Raw genomic sequence first — 15649 nt, 5'->3', positions numbered from 1 at the left:
TGTCTACTTCTCTTTCTGTACCTTATTTTCTTTTTTTCTCTGTTGTGGATTCTGTCTTTGTCTTTCTGCCCATTTGTTGAGTGAATCTCTCTTCTCTGTCCACTCTTCACTGAAGTGTGGAAACTCTAGGATCACCTGTGTTTAAAACACAGCATGAGAGATTTAGGCTAGATCCAACAGGGGATTGATTCTCCAAGACTTGACCAAAAAAATCACTCTTCCAATGGCTCCAGATGCAGGGTTTTTTACGTCCATGGGTTCTGTGTGGAGGCAGGGGCTGGACTTGATGGCTTTATCAGGTGGTGTCCAGGGCTGATGAGAGTATCTGGAAGGAAGAAATTCTCACACGTATCTGGTGTGGAAGAATTCTCACACATAGAGTCATATAGTATGTACTCTTTTGTGTCTGGCTTGTTTTGCTCAGTAAAATGTTTTTAAGATTCATGTATGTTGTACGTATCAGCTGTTCATTCTTTTTTACTGCTGAGTATTCCATTGTATGAAAATACCACAGTTTGTTTAGCCGTTTGTGTGTGTATGTTCATTTGGGTTGTTTCCAGTTTTAGGCTATTATGAATAAAGCTGCTATGAAAATGCTTGTACGAGATTTATTGTAGACATATGGTGTTCCTTTCTCTTGGATAAATACCAAGCAGTAGAATTGCTGGGTCATAGGGGAAAGTGTATTTACCTTTTTAAGAAACTGACAAATCATTTTCCAAAATGGAGGGAGCATTTTACACTCTCACCAGCCGTGTATGGGAGTTCTACTTGCACCATATCCTTGCCAACATTTGGTGGCATTAGGCTTTTTAATTCTAGCCTACTCCAAAGAGCACAGACTGGTATTGCATTGTGGTGTTAATTTGTATTTTCCTGATGAGGAATGATGTTGAGCAGCTTTTCATTTGTTCATTGGTCACTTGTATATTTCACTTTGGAAATTGTCTAAAGTCTTTTCTCGTTTTTTGGTTGGGTGTTTATCTTTTTGTTTTCAAGTTGTAGGAATTCTTTATCTAGTCTGGATCCAGATACATGGATTGTGGATATTTTCTCCCAGTCTTTGCATGCTGATTGATTTTCACACAGTGTCTTTTGATGAGAAGAAGGTTTTCATTTTGATTAGGTCTAGTTTATCATTTTTTTCTTTTATGATTAGTGCTTTCTGCGTTGTGCCCAGGAAATCCTTGCCTACCTCAAGGTGGTAAAGATATTCTCCTTTATTATGTCTTAGAAGCTTTATAATTTTAGTTTTTGCATTTAGGTCTGTGATTCATTTCAAGGAAACTTTTGTGAATGATGTGAGATATGAGTTGAGGCTTATTTTATTCCATACATTATCAGATTGTTCCAACACCATTTGTTGAAACGATTATCGTTTCCCCATTGCATTGCATTGCATTGGAACGTCCATTGAAAATTCATTGAATGTATAAGTAAGTGTGAGTATATTTCTGTTCCATTAATCTGTTTGCCTATCTTTATGCCAGTTCCACGTGGTCTTGATTATTACAGCTTTATAGTACATCGTACGTCAGGTACTGTCAGTTTTTCTAATTTTGTTCTTCTTTTTCAAGATTATTTGGATATTCTAGGTACTTTTCTGTATAAATGTTAGAGTCTTCTTGCTAGGTTACTACAAAAAAATCTAACTGGGATTTTGTTTGGCCAATTTGAAGAGAGTGGACATTTTAATAACATTGAGTCTTCTAATATATGAACATGGTATATCTGTCCATGTATTTAGGCCTTTTAAAATTTCTCTGAGCAATATTTCGTACATTTTCAGAGTGCTTTTCAGAAGTCTTGCACACATTTCACTAACTTATCTTTAAGCATTTTATATTTTTGTCACTATTGTGATTTTTCATTTTATTTTTGAATTGCTCATTCCTATTACGCATAAACCTAATTGATTTCTGAATATTGAATTTGTGTCCTGCAGCTTTGCTAAATTTGCTTGTTAGTTTCAACATTTTTTTTTGGTAGATATCTCAGGATTTTCCTTGTGTATGATGATATCATTTAATAAAGACAGTTTTACATCTTTCTTTCCAGTATGTATTCTTTTTCTTCTTTATGTCCTCACTGTACTGGTTAGGACCCTCCAGTACGTTGTTGAATGAAAGAAATGAGTGGATCTCCCTTCCTTGCTCCCTGTCTTAGGATTCAGTTTTCATCACAAAATATTATGTTCATAAGTATCATGTTAGCCAAAGTAGATTTTCACAGATGCTGTTTATTGTGTTAAGAAGTTACCTTAAGGAAAGTAACTGAAAGGTTTTATCATAAATAAACTGAAAGTTTTATCATAAATTGGTATTCTGTCTGTGTGTTTTCTAAATCTGTTGAGATTCTTCTATGATTCTTGTCTTTTATTCTGTTAATGTGAATTATGTGGATTGATTTTTTTCTTTTACAAGTCACGTTGCCTGTACTTTACTAAAATATGTTAAGAATGTTGGAAAGTCAAACCTTGAACCAGAATTGAAGAAAAGTTACAATATTGGGATATTTCTTCTTTGCCAGAAGAATGGCTTCCTTCTTTGAAGCTTTTTTTTTTTTTTTCTCTTGGATAGACATCTAAATTTCTTTAAGAACCAGGGTAGTTTGTAGAGTTAATTGGCTTTCAAGAACATACTTTCTGCTCACTTCTTTCTAAAATTCTCCAAGGTTTTACCTGGCTTTTAATGTCACTCCCAAGAGTGACCCCTCAAGGGCAGGAAACTACATTCCTAAGATTAGCAGAGTGCCCTGTAGTCAGTCATTGGTTTGTTAATGATGAGCATATTAAAAAAAAAAAATTCTGGTGAAGTTTTTTAAAAGCACCTTTATTGAGGTATATTGGCATATTTAAAGTATACAATTTGATAAGTTTTAACGTATGTATGTGGTTGTGAAACTATTACCACAGTCGAGGTAATGGACATATATCCTTCACCTCGAAAAGTTTCCTCATGCCCTTTGTAGTCCTTGCTCCCCACTTCCTCATCCCCAGGCAAACACTGATCTGCTTACTGTTGTTATAGATTGGTTTGCCTTTTCTAGAATTTTACATATATGGAATATGATATTGTGACCTTTTTGTCATTCTTCTTTTACTCACCGTAATTGTTTAGAGATTCATCCATATTTGCATGTATCAATAGTTCATTTTTTTTTAATTGATGGGTAGTATTAGTCTGTTGTGTGACTATATCACAGTTTCCTTTATTTTATTTACCTATGAACAGACATTTGTGTTTTTTCCAGTTTGGGGATAATAGAAGTAAGGCTGCTTTGAACATTTGTGTGTAAGTAAGTCTTTGTATGGACAAATGTTTTCATTTTTCTTGTGTAAATACCTAGGAATGAATGGCTGAATTGAGTAAATACCTATTTATTTACCAGTTGGTAAATACATAGGAGTGAAATGGCATATGCTACGTGTATGTTTAACTTTTTAAGAAACAGCCTGACTGTTTTCCAAAGTGGTTATGCCATTTAACATTCCCACCAGCCATGCATGAGAGTTCCAGTTCCTAACCAATGTTGATAGTGTCTTTTAAACTTTAGCCATTTTCGTAGGTATGTAGTGATGTCTTGGGATAAAGATGTGGCAGTCTGCTTGCATAAAGATTACAGCCTTGGAAACCCTATAGGACAGTTCTGCTCTGTCCTGTAGGGTGGCTATGAGTTGGAATCGACTCAACAGCAACGGGGAGTGATACCTCATTGTGATTTTAATTTGCATTTCTCTAATAACTAATGATTTTGAGCATCTTTTTGCGTGCTTATTTGATTTTCATATATTCTCTGGTGTTTGTTCAAATCTTTTGCCTATTTTTGAATTCGGTTGTTTCCTTATTATTGAGTTTTGAGAGTTAAAAAAAAATGTATTCTAGATACAAGTTATTTATCAGACATATATTTTGTGAATATACTTTCCCAATCTGTGGGTTATCTTTTCATTCTCTTAGTAGTGTCTTTCAAAGGGCTGAAGTTTTTAATTTTAATAAAGTCCAGTTTATTACTTTATTCTTATGGATCATACTTTTCATATTGTACCTAAGAAATCTTTGTCTAACTCAGGGTATCAAAGGTCTTCTGTGTTTTCTTCCAGCCATTTTATGGATTTAAATATTATATTTAAATCTGTGATCCACTTTGGGTTAATTTTTGTAAATGGTGCAAGGTATTACTTGAAGTATGTTTTTTGGTGCATATAGATACACAATTATTTCAACACCATTTGTTAAAAAGACTATCCTTTTTTCACTTAATTCACTTTATATTCTTGTCAAAAATGAGTTTTTCATATATATGTGGGTCTACTTCTGGACTTTCTGTTCTGTTCTGTAGATCTATCTGTCTGCTTTTATGTAACTGTTCCACACTGTTTTGCTTACTGTAGCTTTGTAATAAGTCTTGAAATTATGTAATGTTAGACCTCCAAGTTTGTTATTTTTCAAAGTAGTGTTGGTTCAAATTGCTAAAAAAAATTTTCTAATATTTTTGCATCTGTTTATGAGGCATACTGGTCTGTACTGTCTTGTAATGTCTTCGTCTGATTTGGTTATCAGAGTAATGCAGGCCTAATAGAATGAGTTGGGAAGTATTTCCTCCTCTTCAATTTTCTGAAGAATTTGTGTAGAATTTGGTATTATTTCTTCTGTAAATATTTGATAGAATTCACCATCAAAGCCACCAGGCCTGGAATTTCTTTGTGAGAAGGGCTATTTAGAAATCTGTTCTACCTCCAGATATTTGGAGATTATCCACATATCTTCTTGTTACTGATTTCTAACTTTATTCCATTGTGGCCAAAGAACATAGTCTATATGATTTACTGTCTTTGAAATTTTTTGAGACATGTTTTATGACCTAGCATGTGGTCTATCTTGCTCAATATTCCATTTCCACTTGAAAAAAAAAAGTATATTCTGTTGTTGAGTGTAGTGTCAATTAGGTTAAATTGGTTGATGATGATGTTCAAGTCTTCTGTACCTTTTTTGTATTTATATTTATCTGTTCTAGATAAAGTACTGTGAGGGAAGTGTTGAAATCTCCAACTATAATTATGGATTTGTCTGTTGCTCCTTTTTCTTCTGTTAGTTTTTGATTCATGTGTGTTGAAGCTCTCTTATTAGGTGCATGCACTTAGAATAATTAAGTCTTGATGTGTTGACCTTTTTAATTTTGCAGTTCCCTTATTTATTTCTGATAATAACTCTTGTCCTGAAATCCATCCTTTATGACATTGATATAGCCATTCCAGCTTTTTCATGATTAGTGTTTGCATAGTATATCTCTTTTAATCCTTTTTTTAAAATCTATGTCTTTATACTTGAACCAACACAGTTGGTTCTTGCTCTTTTATCCAGTCTGACAGTCTCTGCCTTTAATTAAAATGTTTAGTGCATTTACATGTAATATAATCTATCGATACAGTTTTTTACCATATTGCTGAATTTTTTCTGTTTATTTCATTTATTCTTTTTATTCCTTTTTTCTTATTTTTTTGCCTTCCTTTGTATTAGCCAGGTATTTTTTATCTCCTCCGTTAGCTTTCTAGCTATACCATTTTGATTTTATAGTGGTTACCGTATGGTTTGTAATTTATCACAGTCTACCATGAATTTATATCATATTACACATCTAAGAACCTTACAGCAAATATACTTTCATTTATTACACTCTTGTCCTTTGAGCTATTTTTATACATATGTGTCTACATATGTTATAAACTGAACAGTTACTCTTTTTGCTTTAAGTAGTCAATTATCTCTTAATGAAATTAAAAAATAAGAAAGTATCTTCTATATTGACCTACATATATATCATTTCTTGTGCTTCTGTTTCCTTCATGTAAATCTGAATTCCATTTATTATCATTTTTCATCACTCTGAAGAACTTCCTTTAGCATTTCTCGTGTTGCAGGTCTGTTGGTGACAGAGTCTCTCAACTGAAAATGTTTTTATTTCACTTTTTCTATTGAAGTATGTTTTCTCTGGATGTGGAATTCTAGATTGAGAATTTTTTTCTTTTAACACTGAAAAATGTCATTCCTTTGTCTTTGAACATGTGTTGTTCCTGATGAGAAGTCAGTGTTAGCATTCTAATAGTAATTTCTTTATATTTAATGTTTCTGTTTTTTCTGGATGCATTTAAGATATTTCTTTACATCACTGGTTTTCAGCAGTTTAGTTATGACTGTGTGGTTTTCTTTGTGTTTATCCTATTTGGGATTCATTGAGCTTCTTGGATCAGTGGGTTTATATTTTTCATCATACTTGAACAAATTTTAGCCAGTATTTCTTTACAAGGTTCTCTTCCCCAATCTCTTTCCTCTTCTATTAAGACTTTGATTATATATATGTCATACTGTTTGATGTTCATAGACCAACTGAAGCTCTGTTCATTTATTTAGCCAAGTTTTCCCGCTGTGCTTCATTTTGGGTAGTTTCTATTGCCTTATTTACAAGTTCACTGATCTTTTCTTCTGTAGCATGTAATCTGCTTTTATCCCATCAAGTGAATTTTTTATTTTAGCTATCATATATTTTTTTAATGTCTACAAGTTCCATTTGATTCCTTTTTACACCTTTTGTTTCTCTTCATTATGTTCATGTTCATCTTTAAATCTTTCAGCATATTTGTAATAGCTGTTTCAAGGTCCTTGTCTGCTGATTTCATCACCTCTGTCATTTCTGTGTATTTCTACTGATTGGTGTTTCTCTTGATCACTAGTAAGATTTTCCTGCTTCAACTGATGAGTAATTTTGTATTATGTGCTGCACATTTTGGGTGCTGTATTGTTAAATGTCTGGATTTTGTTGTCTTCCTTTGAAAAGTGTTGAGGTTTGTTGGCAGGCAGTTAATTTATTTACAGCTCAGTTGACACTCTAAAGGCTTATTTTTAAGCTTTGTTAGGGCAGGTCTGGAGTAGTCCTTATTCTAGCTTTAGAGTAGCCCTTCATTTAATACATGGCCTTTCTGGGTCTCAACTGAATGCCTGCGATATTCAGCAAGGTCTCTTCTCTCTGGCAGATGGAAACTCAGATATTTCCCAGCCCTGCATGACCTCAGACAGCTCCCTAGTAGCTGTTTTTTCCCAGGCTTTGCAGGGGCTCACTCTGAACAATTACAATATTCAGACAAAGATTTCCAAGGTCTCCATGCACATTTCTAAAATTTCTTTTTCACATAGGTCTTTTCTCTTTGCTATTCCACCTTGCAAATTCCAGCCCCCTCAGCATCCCTGAACTCTCATCACTGTCTTAGGCCACCAAGATTGCCATGCTTTCTTTGGGCTTCACCTCTCTGTGCCATGGTCCAGAGGGTCTCTCCAAGTAGCGGGCTGGAGTGATCATGGGGCTCACATCATGTGTTTCTCTTCTCTCATGAATCACAGTCCTGTACTGCCTGCTGTCCAAGGTCTGAAAACAGTTGTTTCATGTATTTTATCCAGTTTTATGGTTGAATTTGGCAGAAGGGCTAGTCCTATACCAGTTACTCCATCATGGCAAAAGTATAAGCTCTCCAGTTCTCTTTTTAAGGCTAAAATCCATAAGGAAGGTTTCCCACATTAGGTTCCTTCTGCATCACCTCTCCCATTCATTACATCTCCAGCCTCTGACCACACCACTCCCATTTGCCTTGAATGCATTTTCACCCTCCAATACCTAGTAAAGGTTTCAGGCAGACCCCTAGACTCTCCCTTCTCTCGGCTGTATGGTCCCTTTTCTCGAATCCTTATATTCTCTGAATTTTTAAATCCTATTACATTTTAAGCTCTTCAGAACAGAGAGGCTACAGTGCCCTGTTATCTTTTAAATATCTCTTATGTTTAAATATCTTAATGTGCTTCTTATGAGGGCAATCAGCCAGACCATCTGAGACTCTTTCCTCCTTTCTTGGTGAGAGCCAAGCTAGGAATTCCAGCATGTGATAATGTTCCACGTCAGAAGGCAGGGGATGGAGTGAAATGAGTAATTGTTGTTGTTAGGTGCTGTCAGGTTGGTTCCAGCTCATAGCGACAACAGAGCAAAACACTGCGCGGTCCTGCTCCATCCTCACAGTCATTGCTATCTTTGAGCCCATTGTTGCAGCCACGGTGTCTGTCCATCTTGTTGAGGGTCTTCCTCTTTTTTGCTGACCCTCTGCTTTACGAAGCATGGTGTCCTTCTCCAAGGACTGATCCCTCTCGAGAATGTGTCCAAAGTAGATGAGACAGAGTCTTGCCATTGCTTCTAAATGAGTAGTTAGAAGCCTAGGAAATTTCATCCTGGCTCAGCTTGACCTGCTCTGTGATCTTAGAGTGGTACTTTTACCTCTCTGAGCCTCAGTGTCTCTATCTGCCTTGTCTGCCCTTGGGGCCGATGGGAGGGTAATATACACGACCACTTCATGGCCCAGTTATGACCTCTCCTTGGACATCATATCTTTGATGTATTGTATTTCACCATTTCTGAGTTTTACTTTTCTGACCATTCACTCATTGTTTCACTGATTTCATTGATTCCTCTATGTTTATTGACCACTTACTATAGGTCAGGGAATATCCCGATAGCTGAGTGTATCAGTGGGCCAAACTGGCAGAATCCCTGCCCTCAGAGGGTGTAGAGGTAAATGGAGGAAAAAGACATTGATTAAAAGATCACACCATGTGTCATTATCAATGGCAGTCAGCACTTGGAAGTGAGTAAGAGACGGGCCTGAAAAACAAGTGATCAGGTGGGGAAGTACCAGGGAGGACTTCCATGAGGAAGTGGTGTTTAAGCAGCACTGATGTTTAACTGATGTTTAAGTAGTTACCAGCAGTAGTTAGCCAGGCAAAAACTTGAGAAGAACATGCCAGGCAGTCAGAAGTTAGCATGGGCAAAGGCCATGAAGCTGGAAAGAGAAAGAGTATTGTAGGATATGAGAAGACAAAGGGGTGAGTGACCTGGGTAAACCAGGTTTATTATGTTGTGTGCTCTATGGGTGTCCTTGAGCTCCCTGCCCCAGGGAAGAAGGGGCCTCTCTTACAGGACTACCAGGATTTTATAGCTAGAATCATAGACTATGGAAAGTCTGAGCTGGAGGGACTCCTAGAAGCCATTCTGCAGGTACAGAGACAGAGGACTAAGTTGGAAGACAACTTGCTCAGTTTATTGCTCCAAAATTCTGTGTTCCTTGTACTCAGATCCTGGGATATGTGGGTTAGTGCCATGGGGTCCACGTGGCCTTGTGCAAACACCTTCACGAGCAGCTTGCAGCCGTGACTCCTGTCCTTTCCTGGCACTAACTTCCTGTGTGGCCGTAAACAAGTTCATCAACCATTCTGGGCCTTGGTTTCTTTGTCTCTTTAAAAAAAAAATCCATAATAGCTGCTTACATTTGAATAGCAGTTTACCACTCAAGGACTTTTCTGATTTTCTTGGGTTCTCACAAAACCTCTGGGGAGCTGGTAGCACAGGGATGGTTGCTGCACTTTGATCAGGGAAGGTGGAGTTGGGGGAGCTGAGGCCAAGAAAGGGGAAGTAAAGTGTCCAAGATCACAGAGACTGAAGCATCAGGCATTGGGTTAAGCACTGTCTCCCCAAAGCAGCAATTCGTACTCCATGCCAGGGAGTACCACAGAGCCCCCTCTCCTAACACCTCAGGTGGGCACTTCCGCCCTCCCCTGCCTCCGCCAACTCAGCCCCAGCATGTCCTTGTGTGTGTGCTTTCTGTCATTACACTTCCAAACAAGCCTTCGTTTGAAGGAAAAGGAACTTAGAAGCCAACATTCTGGAAAATGCACTTGGGGCTGGGTTGTAGTTCAGATGCCCTAAGCATGAGTCAGAACCTGAGTTTAGACACACAGAGACCGACTGGTCAAGATTATGAGTGAGTTATACAGTGGGCTGCTAAATGACCTCTAGGTAACATTGATGAGGCTTCCCTAGAAGAGAAGCTAATGAAGATTCTAGACTCTAGACTCCCAGACTTTCTCGGGCTGTGGGTGGGAGTGAGGGTCCTTGCTCTGGATTGAGAAGAGGTTTGGTGGACCAAGGCCCGACCCTTGTGCATGGGAGCCTGTGGCCTGAGAGCCCAGCCACTCCGCCGGCTCCGAGGGTGCATGAGGACTGAGAGCGTGATCCTCTCAGGTACCACCCCCGGGTGGGAGCCACCGGACGATCCAGACACGGGTTCTGAGTGTTCACATCCAGAGGTCTCCCCGTCTCCACGCTTCGTGGCAGCGAAGACCCAGACGAACCAGTCGGGGAAAAAAGCTCCGGCCTCCGTGGTCCGATGCACCACCCTCTTACACCGCACCCCTCCAGCCACCCAAACCCAGACGTTCCGCACTCCAAATTCGGGATCTCCAGCAAGCAAGGCAACTGCAGGTACCAATGGCCTATGTTACACTTCCTCCACTCCCTACCCCTCTCCCCACCTGCCACAGCCATGCCCAGGGTCGTTGTTCCCTTGCAGGAGGGAGAGTGGAGATCCCATAGTGCTCTGGGACAAATCTGGGTCACATCTCTGCCTCTGGGCTCTGTGCCCAAGGGCAAGCCACCTAACCTCTCTGGGGCCGGGTTTTCTCACCTTAAATCAGAGGGTTGTACAAGGTGGTTTGCAAACTATTTTTTTAAGTCGTAGAGTTTTTCCCACCGTATTATAGCCTAAGGTCTGTTTTATTTGGGCTTCACAAAGTTAAAAATATATATTTTTTTAATTAATGGCCAACATTTGGATATTATATTTTATGTAAAACTAAATTTTTAGCTGACATTGAAAAGTCAGATCTGGCAGTCCTGGGCCCCCTTTCCTGCAGGGTAACAATGGGCTGGGGCTAAGCCACAGCTGCACCCTTAACAGGGCATGTGCTCTCTATTTTTTCAGAGTCCCCACCACTTCCTACTGCCTCCCATCACAGAGGCCACGTGACAGTTGTCATTTCTCATTGTGATCACACTGTTGTCTATCTTACATCCAGCCCAGTTCATCCATTTATGTTACCTGCCTGGACCCTATTGGCGTGACTTTACATACTCTACCTTTCAGAAAACTCAATATATACATTTACTTTAATGAGGAGCTGCTTTCCATGCAGCAGGGTGGTAGGCCTAGAGCTCTGTTCTCTTGGCCTCTTTCCACCCAGCACTACCCTGAGATCCCTCCATGAGTCATAGGCCCAGTTGGAAACCAATGGATGCCAGCTCCAGTGCTTTCTGAGATCATGCCGAGAGAGGCTCTGACTTTCAAAAGATGACCAGGCAGTGAAAGGTTCACAGCAGCCATTTCCCCCATGGAAACTGATAAGACACACTGTGTGCTGAGCATTGGCTATTAGGCACCTGATTCACACCTGGATGGAACGAGCTTTGGGCCTCCTACCTGGTGGGATATAGAGTGGAGGTGATGATGGTGGTACCTCTGGGACCATGAACCTTTCAGTTGCCCTCAGGATACCTAAAGCCATCCATTAAATAAACAAGTGGTTCAGTTGAGAACTCAGTAAAATAAACCATCAGTTTGAGGACCGAGGACATGGCCAAGTGGTTAGTTGTGCTCTCCTTTATTCTTTGATTCAGGAGGCTAATTTTGAGGAAGGGGGTGGTTTTTAAAAGTTTTTGAACTTGTATTTGTTGTCCTTAGATCTCTTAAAAGGAGGGTAGTTAATCAACCTTTAAGTTAACTACTGTGTTGAGAAAAGCCCGCAGCCATTGCATTTTTGCAACAGTTGTCATAAATTATTTATAAACAGACTAGTCATCACAGGCTCATTGGTGGTGGGTATTAGTTCAACTGAAAAATGGAATCATGGCTTTCAAATCTTGCTTTTACTCTTAAGCTTGTGGGCGGGAATGTTTACACCTGCACTTTCTATAGAGAAGAACCACCTGCAGGGCCTATGTGGTATGTGGTGGTTTTTGAACCTCACTGCCCCCAGTAAGCATCCGGCAAGCTATGGGGCATGCCTGGGGCTGCTTTCATGTGATTTGGAAGAATTGTGGTAGGGGTTACATCTGGATTTACCAGCTGGGTTGTGAGCAGGAACATGCTTGGGATTATAAGGACACATGTCACAGCTGGAAGTTGTTACTGCCCTCATTATCCTAGAATAAGCGACTCTTTGTGTGCCAGTGTGGGCATGCTCAAGTGTGGAGTTCACTACGGTACTACACACAGGCATTCAGCCAGAGGTACCTGTCGCAGGGATAGCTGCCAACATTTACTTTATCAGCTGAGTCATAGAAGACAAATCATAAGAGTTTGTAACCTCACTTGTGCTAAGTTCTATCAATATGTTGGTCAGCCTGAACAGAAAACCTCCACAGATGGGTACCGATCCCTCTGCATATACGAGGATTAAGATAGAGAAAGCTCTCTTTCCTACTCCCAGACCTTTTTAAAAAAGAAAGCGTCTGTCCCAAGACTGAAGTCTCCTTCTACCATCTTAGAGGATTAGGAATGCATCTAGCCCCAGGAACTTCACAATCTCACCCTTTCCACTGTTTTTCTCACCTGTAAAATGGGATCCTCTGTTTTTTTCACCCATAGAGCTCTTGGAAGGAGTAAGGGAGAACATGAGTGTGAAGTATCTGGACCAGGGCCTGGAGTGTAGTGGGTGCTCAGTAACTGGGAGTCCCCTCCCGTTTCCCTAGACAAAGAATTGTAGGCTCTTCTTTGCCAGTTTACAGATGGTTTCTAGAGGTGGGCAGGTATGTGGCTCTCAGCCCAGGCACCCAGGCATTTACAGACAGATTTTGAAAGGAGGGTCTACTTGTGGTATTATCAACAGCCTCTGCAGAAAGGAGGCTCCATCAGGAGGCGTTGACCAGGCAGGGGTGAGGGTGTGGGGAATTGAGCAGGGCCTTGTAGGATCTGTCTTGTAGGATCTTTCGCATCACCCCCATTATCATCAGGAACCGTGGCCGCCACAGTCTGAGCACTTGCCTTTCTGGAGAAGGCTGGATGGAGTGAGGGGCATTTCCCAAAGCAGGTTCCCAGGATCCCCATTTGCATGGAATATCGAGGGATCTGCTGTTTTAAAAACAAAACAAAATAGGGTTCTATGACCAGATATGTTTGGAAAAGGCTGGGTTGCATGAAGCTAAATGAACCTCTTTCCAGTCAAACATCTCAGAGCCTTTAATAACCTCATGCAAGTGGTTACTCTTTAAGAAAAGGATGGGGTGGCTGCATGTCCCCAGTTGACTTGTTCTTTGAAGCCTTTTTCCACTGGAGTGTCTGGCAGCCCAGTGTGCCAAGAGCACCCTGGGGAAGCCAGATTGCCTTCCAATTCAGGTATTCTGTCCTGTGCTCTCAGTACTTTCTTTGGGGGTGGGGGTAGGGGAGTTAAACCTGTGTGATTCCACCTGGTTAGACCTTATCTGTGCATCATGGGGCCTCTGGAGAGTGGCTGGGAGAGGCATGAGCCAGGCAGGAAGATGCCAGCTTGTATACTACAATGCCCCTGAATCACTTGAGGAGCCAGTCCCTTTCCCTAGGTGAACTCTGACCAGACCTCACCATGGTCTTTGGCCTCCGAGGGAGTGGGGCTGCCCAGGCTCTTGCCAACACACCCTCTCTCCCAGAAGGCCCTCCCTACTACCCAGGGACCATCAGCCATCTGATATTTCCTTCCACTCTGCCAGATCCACCACCAGGAAACAGTCTGTCATCCTCCCTGCTTCTTTGTGGTGGCTGCAGCAGTGAAACCTGGCCTGGGGAGGAGTGGGTGGCAGGCCCAGTTACTTGGTGTTATCAGTGTGGCTCCCAGCAGCCCAAGAAGGGAGCCTGAGGCCCGTCTGCCGTCTGGTCACTGGGCTGGATGCATGTGTATGCTCTTGGTCAGATGACTGTCCCCCCACCCCCGGCCTCCATCCCCTCCCAGCACTGTAAGGGTCTTTTGGGGTCTTGGCAATGTGTCAGGGCAACTCAGGTGAGCCTGGCTGGGGAGTCAGGTGTGAGGTCCTATGCCCCATATACCTCATGACCAAGACCCTCGGAACTCACCCAGCCTCGGGGTCTGGGCAGTTGTGAGGTACCCACGGCTCCTGAGCTTCCTCTTGCCTGCCCCCCTTTAGACCTGATGCTGACCAATCACCATTGTTTTCTCTTTCTCCCGCCTGTCCGCCACCCAGCAGAAAGCGCTTTCAGTCGGAGAGTAGAAGGCAAAGCACAAAACCACTTTGAAGAGACCAATAGCAGTTCCCAAAACTCCAGCGGTGAGTGTGCCTCATGGTAGCCATCCAGTGCTGCAGCTGCTGCGGCTGCTTCTGCTAGGCAGCAGGTGCTCTGTGCGCTGAGGTCTTCCTGGAGCATGCCTGGTGCATGAAAAAGGTCTCCTGGGGTAGAGGCTGGAGGCAGGGAATTAGAAAGAAGCCAGGGCCAAGCAGAGGCTGGAGGGGCCTTTTCTTCCAGGGACATCCCTCTGGGCCTCAGCTTCACAGGGACTATGGGTCCTTCTTGTCTCTTCTCCATGGAGAGAGGGACCCCCCCTGCCAACCCACCCCATAGCCTGAGGCATCAACTCCCATAGGCCTTAGATGTTTGGGCCTAAGGGGGCCATTGCTACATTTTTAGGGTAAGGGTCGCAGGCAGTTTCTTTCCAGTAGAGGCAGGGGGGTACAGTAGAAGGAGCTATGAAGTAATAGCCTAGGCACCAAGTTCTGACCCCACTTTGGATCCAAGGGGTTGGGGGAGGCAGTCCAAACAAAGGTTCCCTTCCAGCCCCTACCAGCTCAGGCAGGTTTGCCTAAGGTTCTTGGTGGTGTTCTGGTGCCCCGTCTTGGCTGCTGCATGCAGAACCTGACAGAGCCTTGGAGCCCCTAGAACAGAGCTGCAGAGAGCTACTCGACCCCAGGAAAACCCAGGATCAGCCTGGCAGGGCTGGAGTGGGCACAAGCATCCTCTGTCCAAGAAAGGCACAGCAGGCCAGTCTGCACAGGGAAGGCCAGGGCAGGATGGGAAAAGAATTCTGACACTGTGGTTACATTAAGGTAAGGCCCCCACTCACGTGCCTTGCACGGTTGAAGTTGAATTCACCAAACGTTAGGTGCTGCCCTGTGTCAGGCCCTGTGCTGGGCACTGCCTGGGTGTAGAGAGGTGGAGAACATGGCTCAACCGCCAGGGCCTTTATAAATCAGTCAGGAGCACAGGCTTTAACATGCAGGCTTCTCGTGGTAATATGAACTCCAGCTTTAGTCTCTAGCTGAGGTTCGAACCCCAGCTCCACCACTTATGAGCTGGGTGACCTGGGCAAGTCTCTTAACTTCTCCTCCGCTGTAAAGTGAGAATGACACTCACATCCCGTGGCGGTTGTGAGCACTCAGCGAGTGCCTGGCATAGATTACGCACTCAGATGTTAGGGTGGTGGTGGTGGTGGTGGTTTAAGTAAACCAAGCGATTTCAGACTTGATTAGTGCCCTGAGGAGGGGGCTGAGGTGTGTGGTGGGGGCCCCGAGAATGTTGGCATGACCCTTTAAATCACAGAGAACGTATTGACTTTTCCAAGCTGTTTCACCCTTTAAAAAATTTTACTCCATACAACCTCTCCAAGAGGTACGCAAGGTGCACGCTTAACCTCTCTGCACCCAGCAGGGCAGGTGGTCCTAACAGAGTGGGGTGACTTGCACAAAGTCACATGGGAATCAGTAGTGGCACTGCGATGGGGCCCAGCTCTCAGCTAAG

General features: G+C 42.3%; 1 protein-coding gene across 2 annotated transcripts in view; it reads left to right on the top strand.

The window, feature by feature from the left end:
* ZNF618 (zinc finger protein 618) overlaps nt 1–15649 on the top strand; it is a 183049-nt gene that overhangs the window by 153834 nt on the left and 13566 nt on the right. Inside the window, exons 10-11 of one of the 2 annotated variants that reach the window (XM_004372135.1) lie at nt 10114–10353; nt 14104–14184. In XM_004372135.1, the coding sequence (XP_004372192.1) occupies nt 10114–10353; nt 14104–14184 (321 nt within the window). Of the gene's footprint in view, nt 1–10113; nt 10354–14100; nt 14185–15649 lie in introns of both variants that reach the window. The other variant, XM_012554385.1, reaches the window with a different exon arrangement.

The sequence above is a fragment of the Trichechus manatus genome, unplaced genomic scaffold (genome assembly GCF_000243295.1).
Source record: "Trichechus manatus latirostris isolate Lorelei unplaced genomic scaffold, TriManLat1.0 scaffold00016, whole genome shotgun sequence".
In the NCBI taxonomy this organism is placed as follows: domain Eukaryota; kingdom Metazoa; phylum Chordata; class Mammalia; order Sirenia; family Trichechidae; genus Trichechus; species Trichechus manatus.
This window is presented reverse-complemented; position numbering and strand designations above follow the sequence as displayed.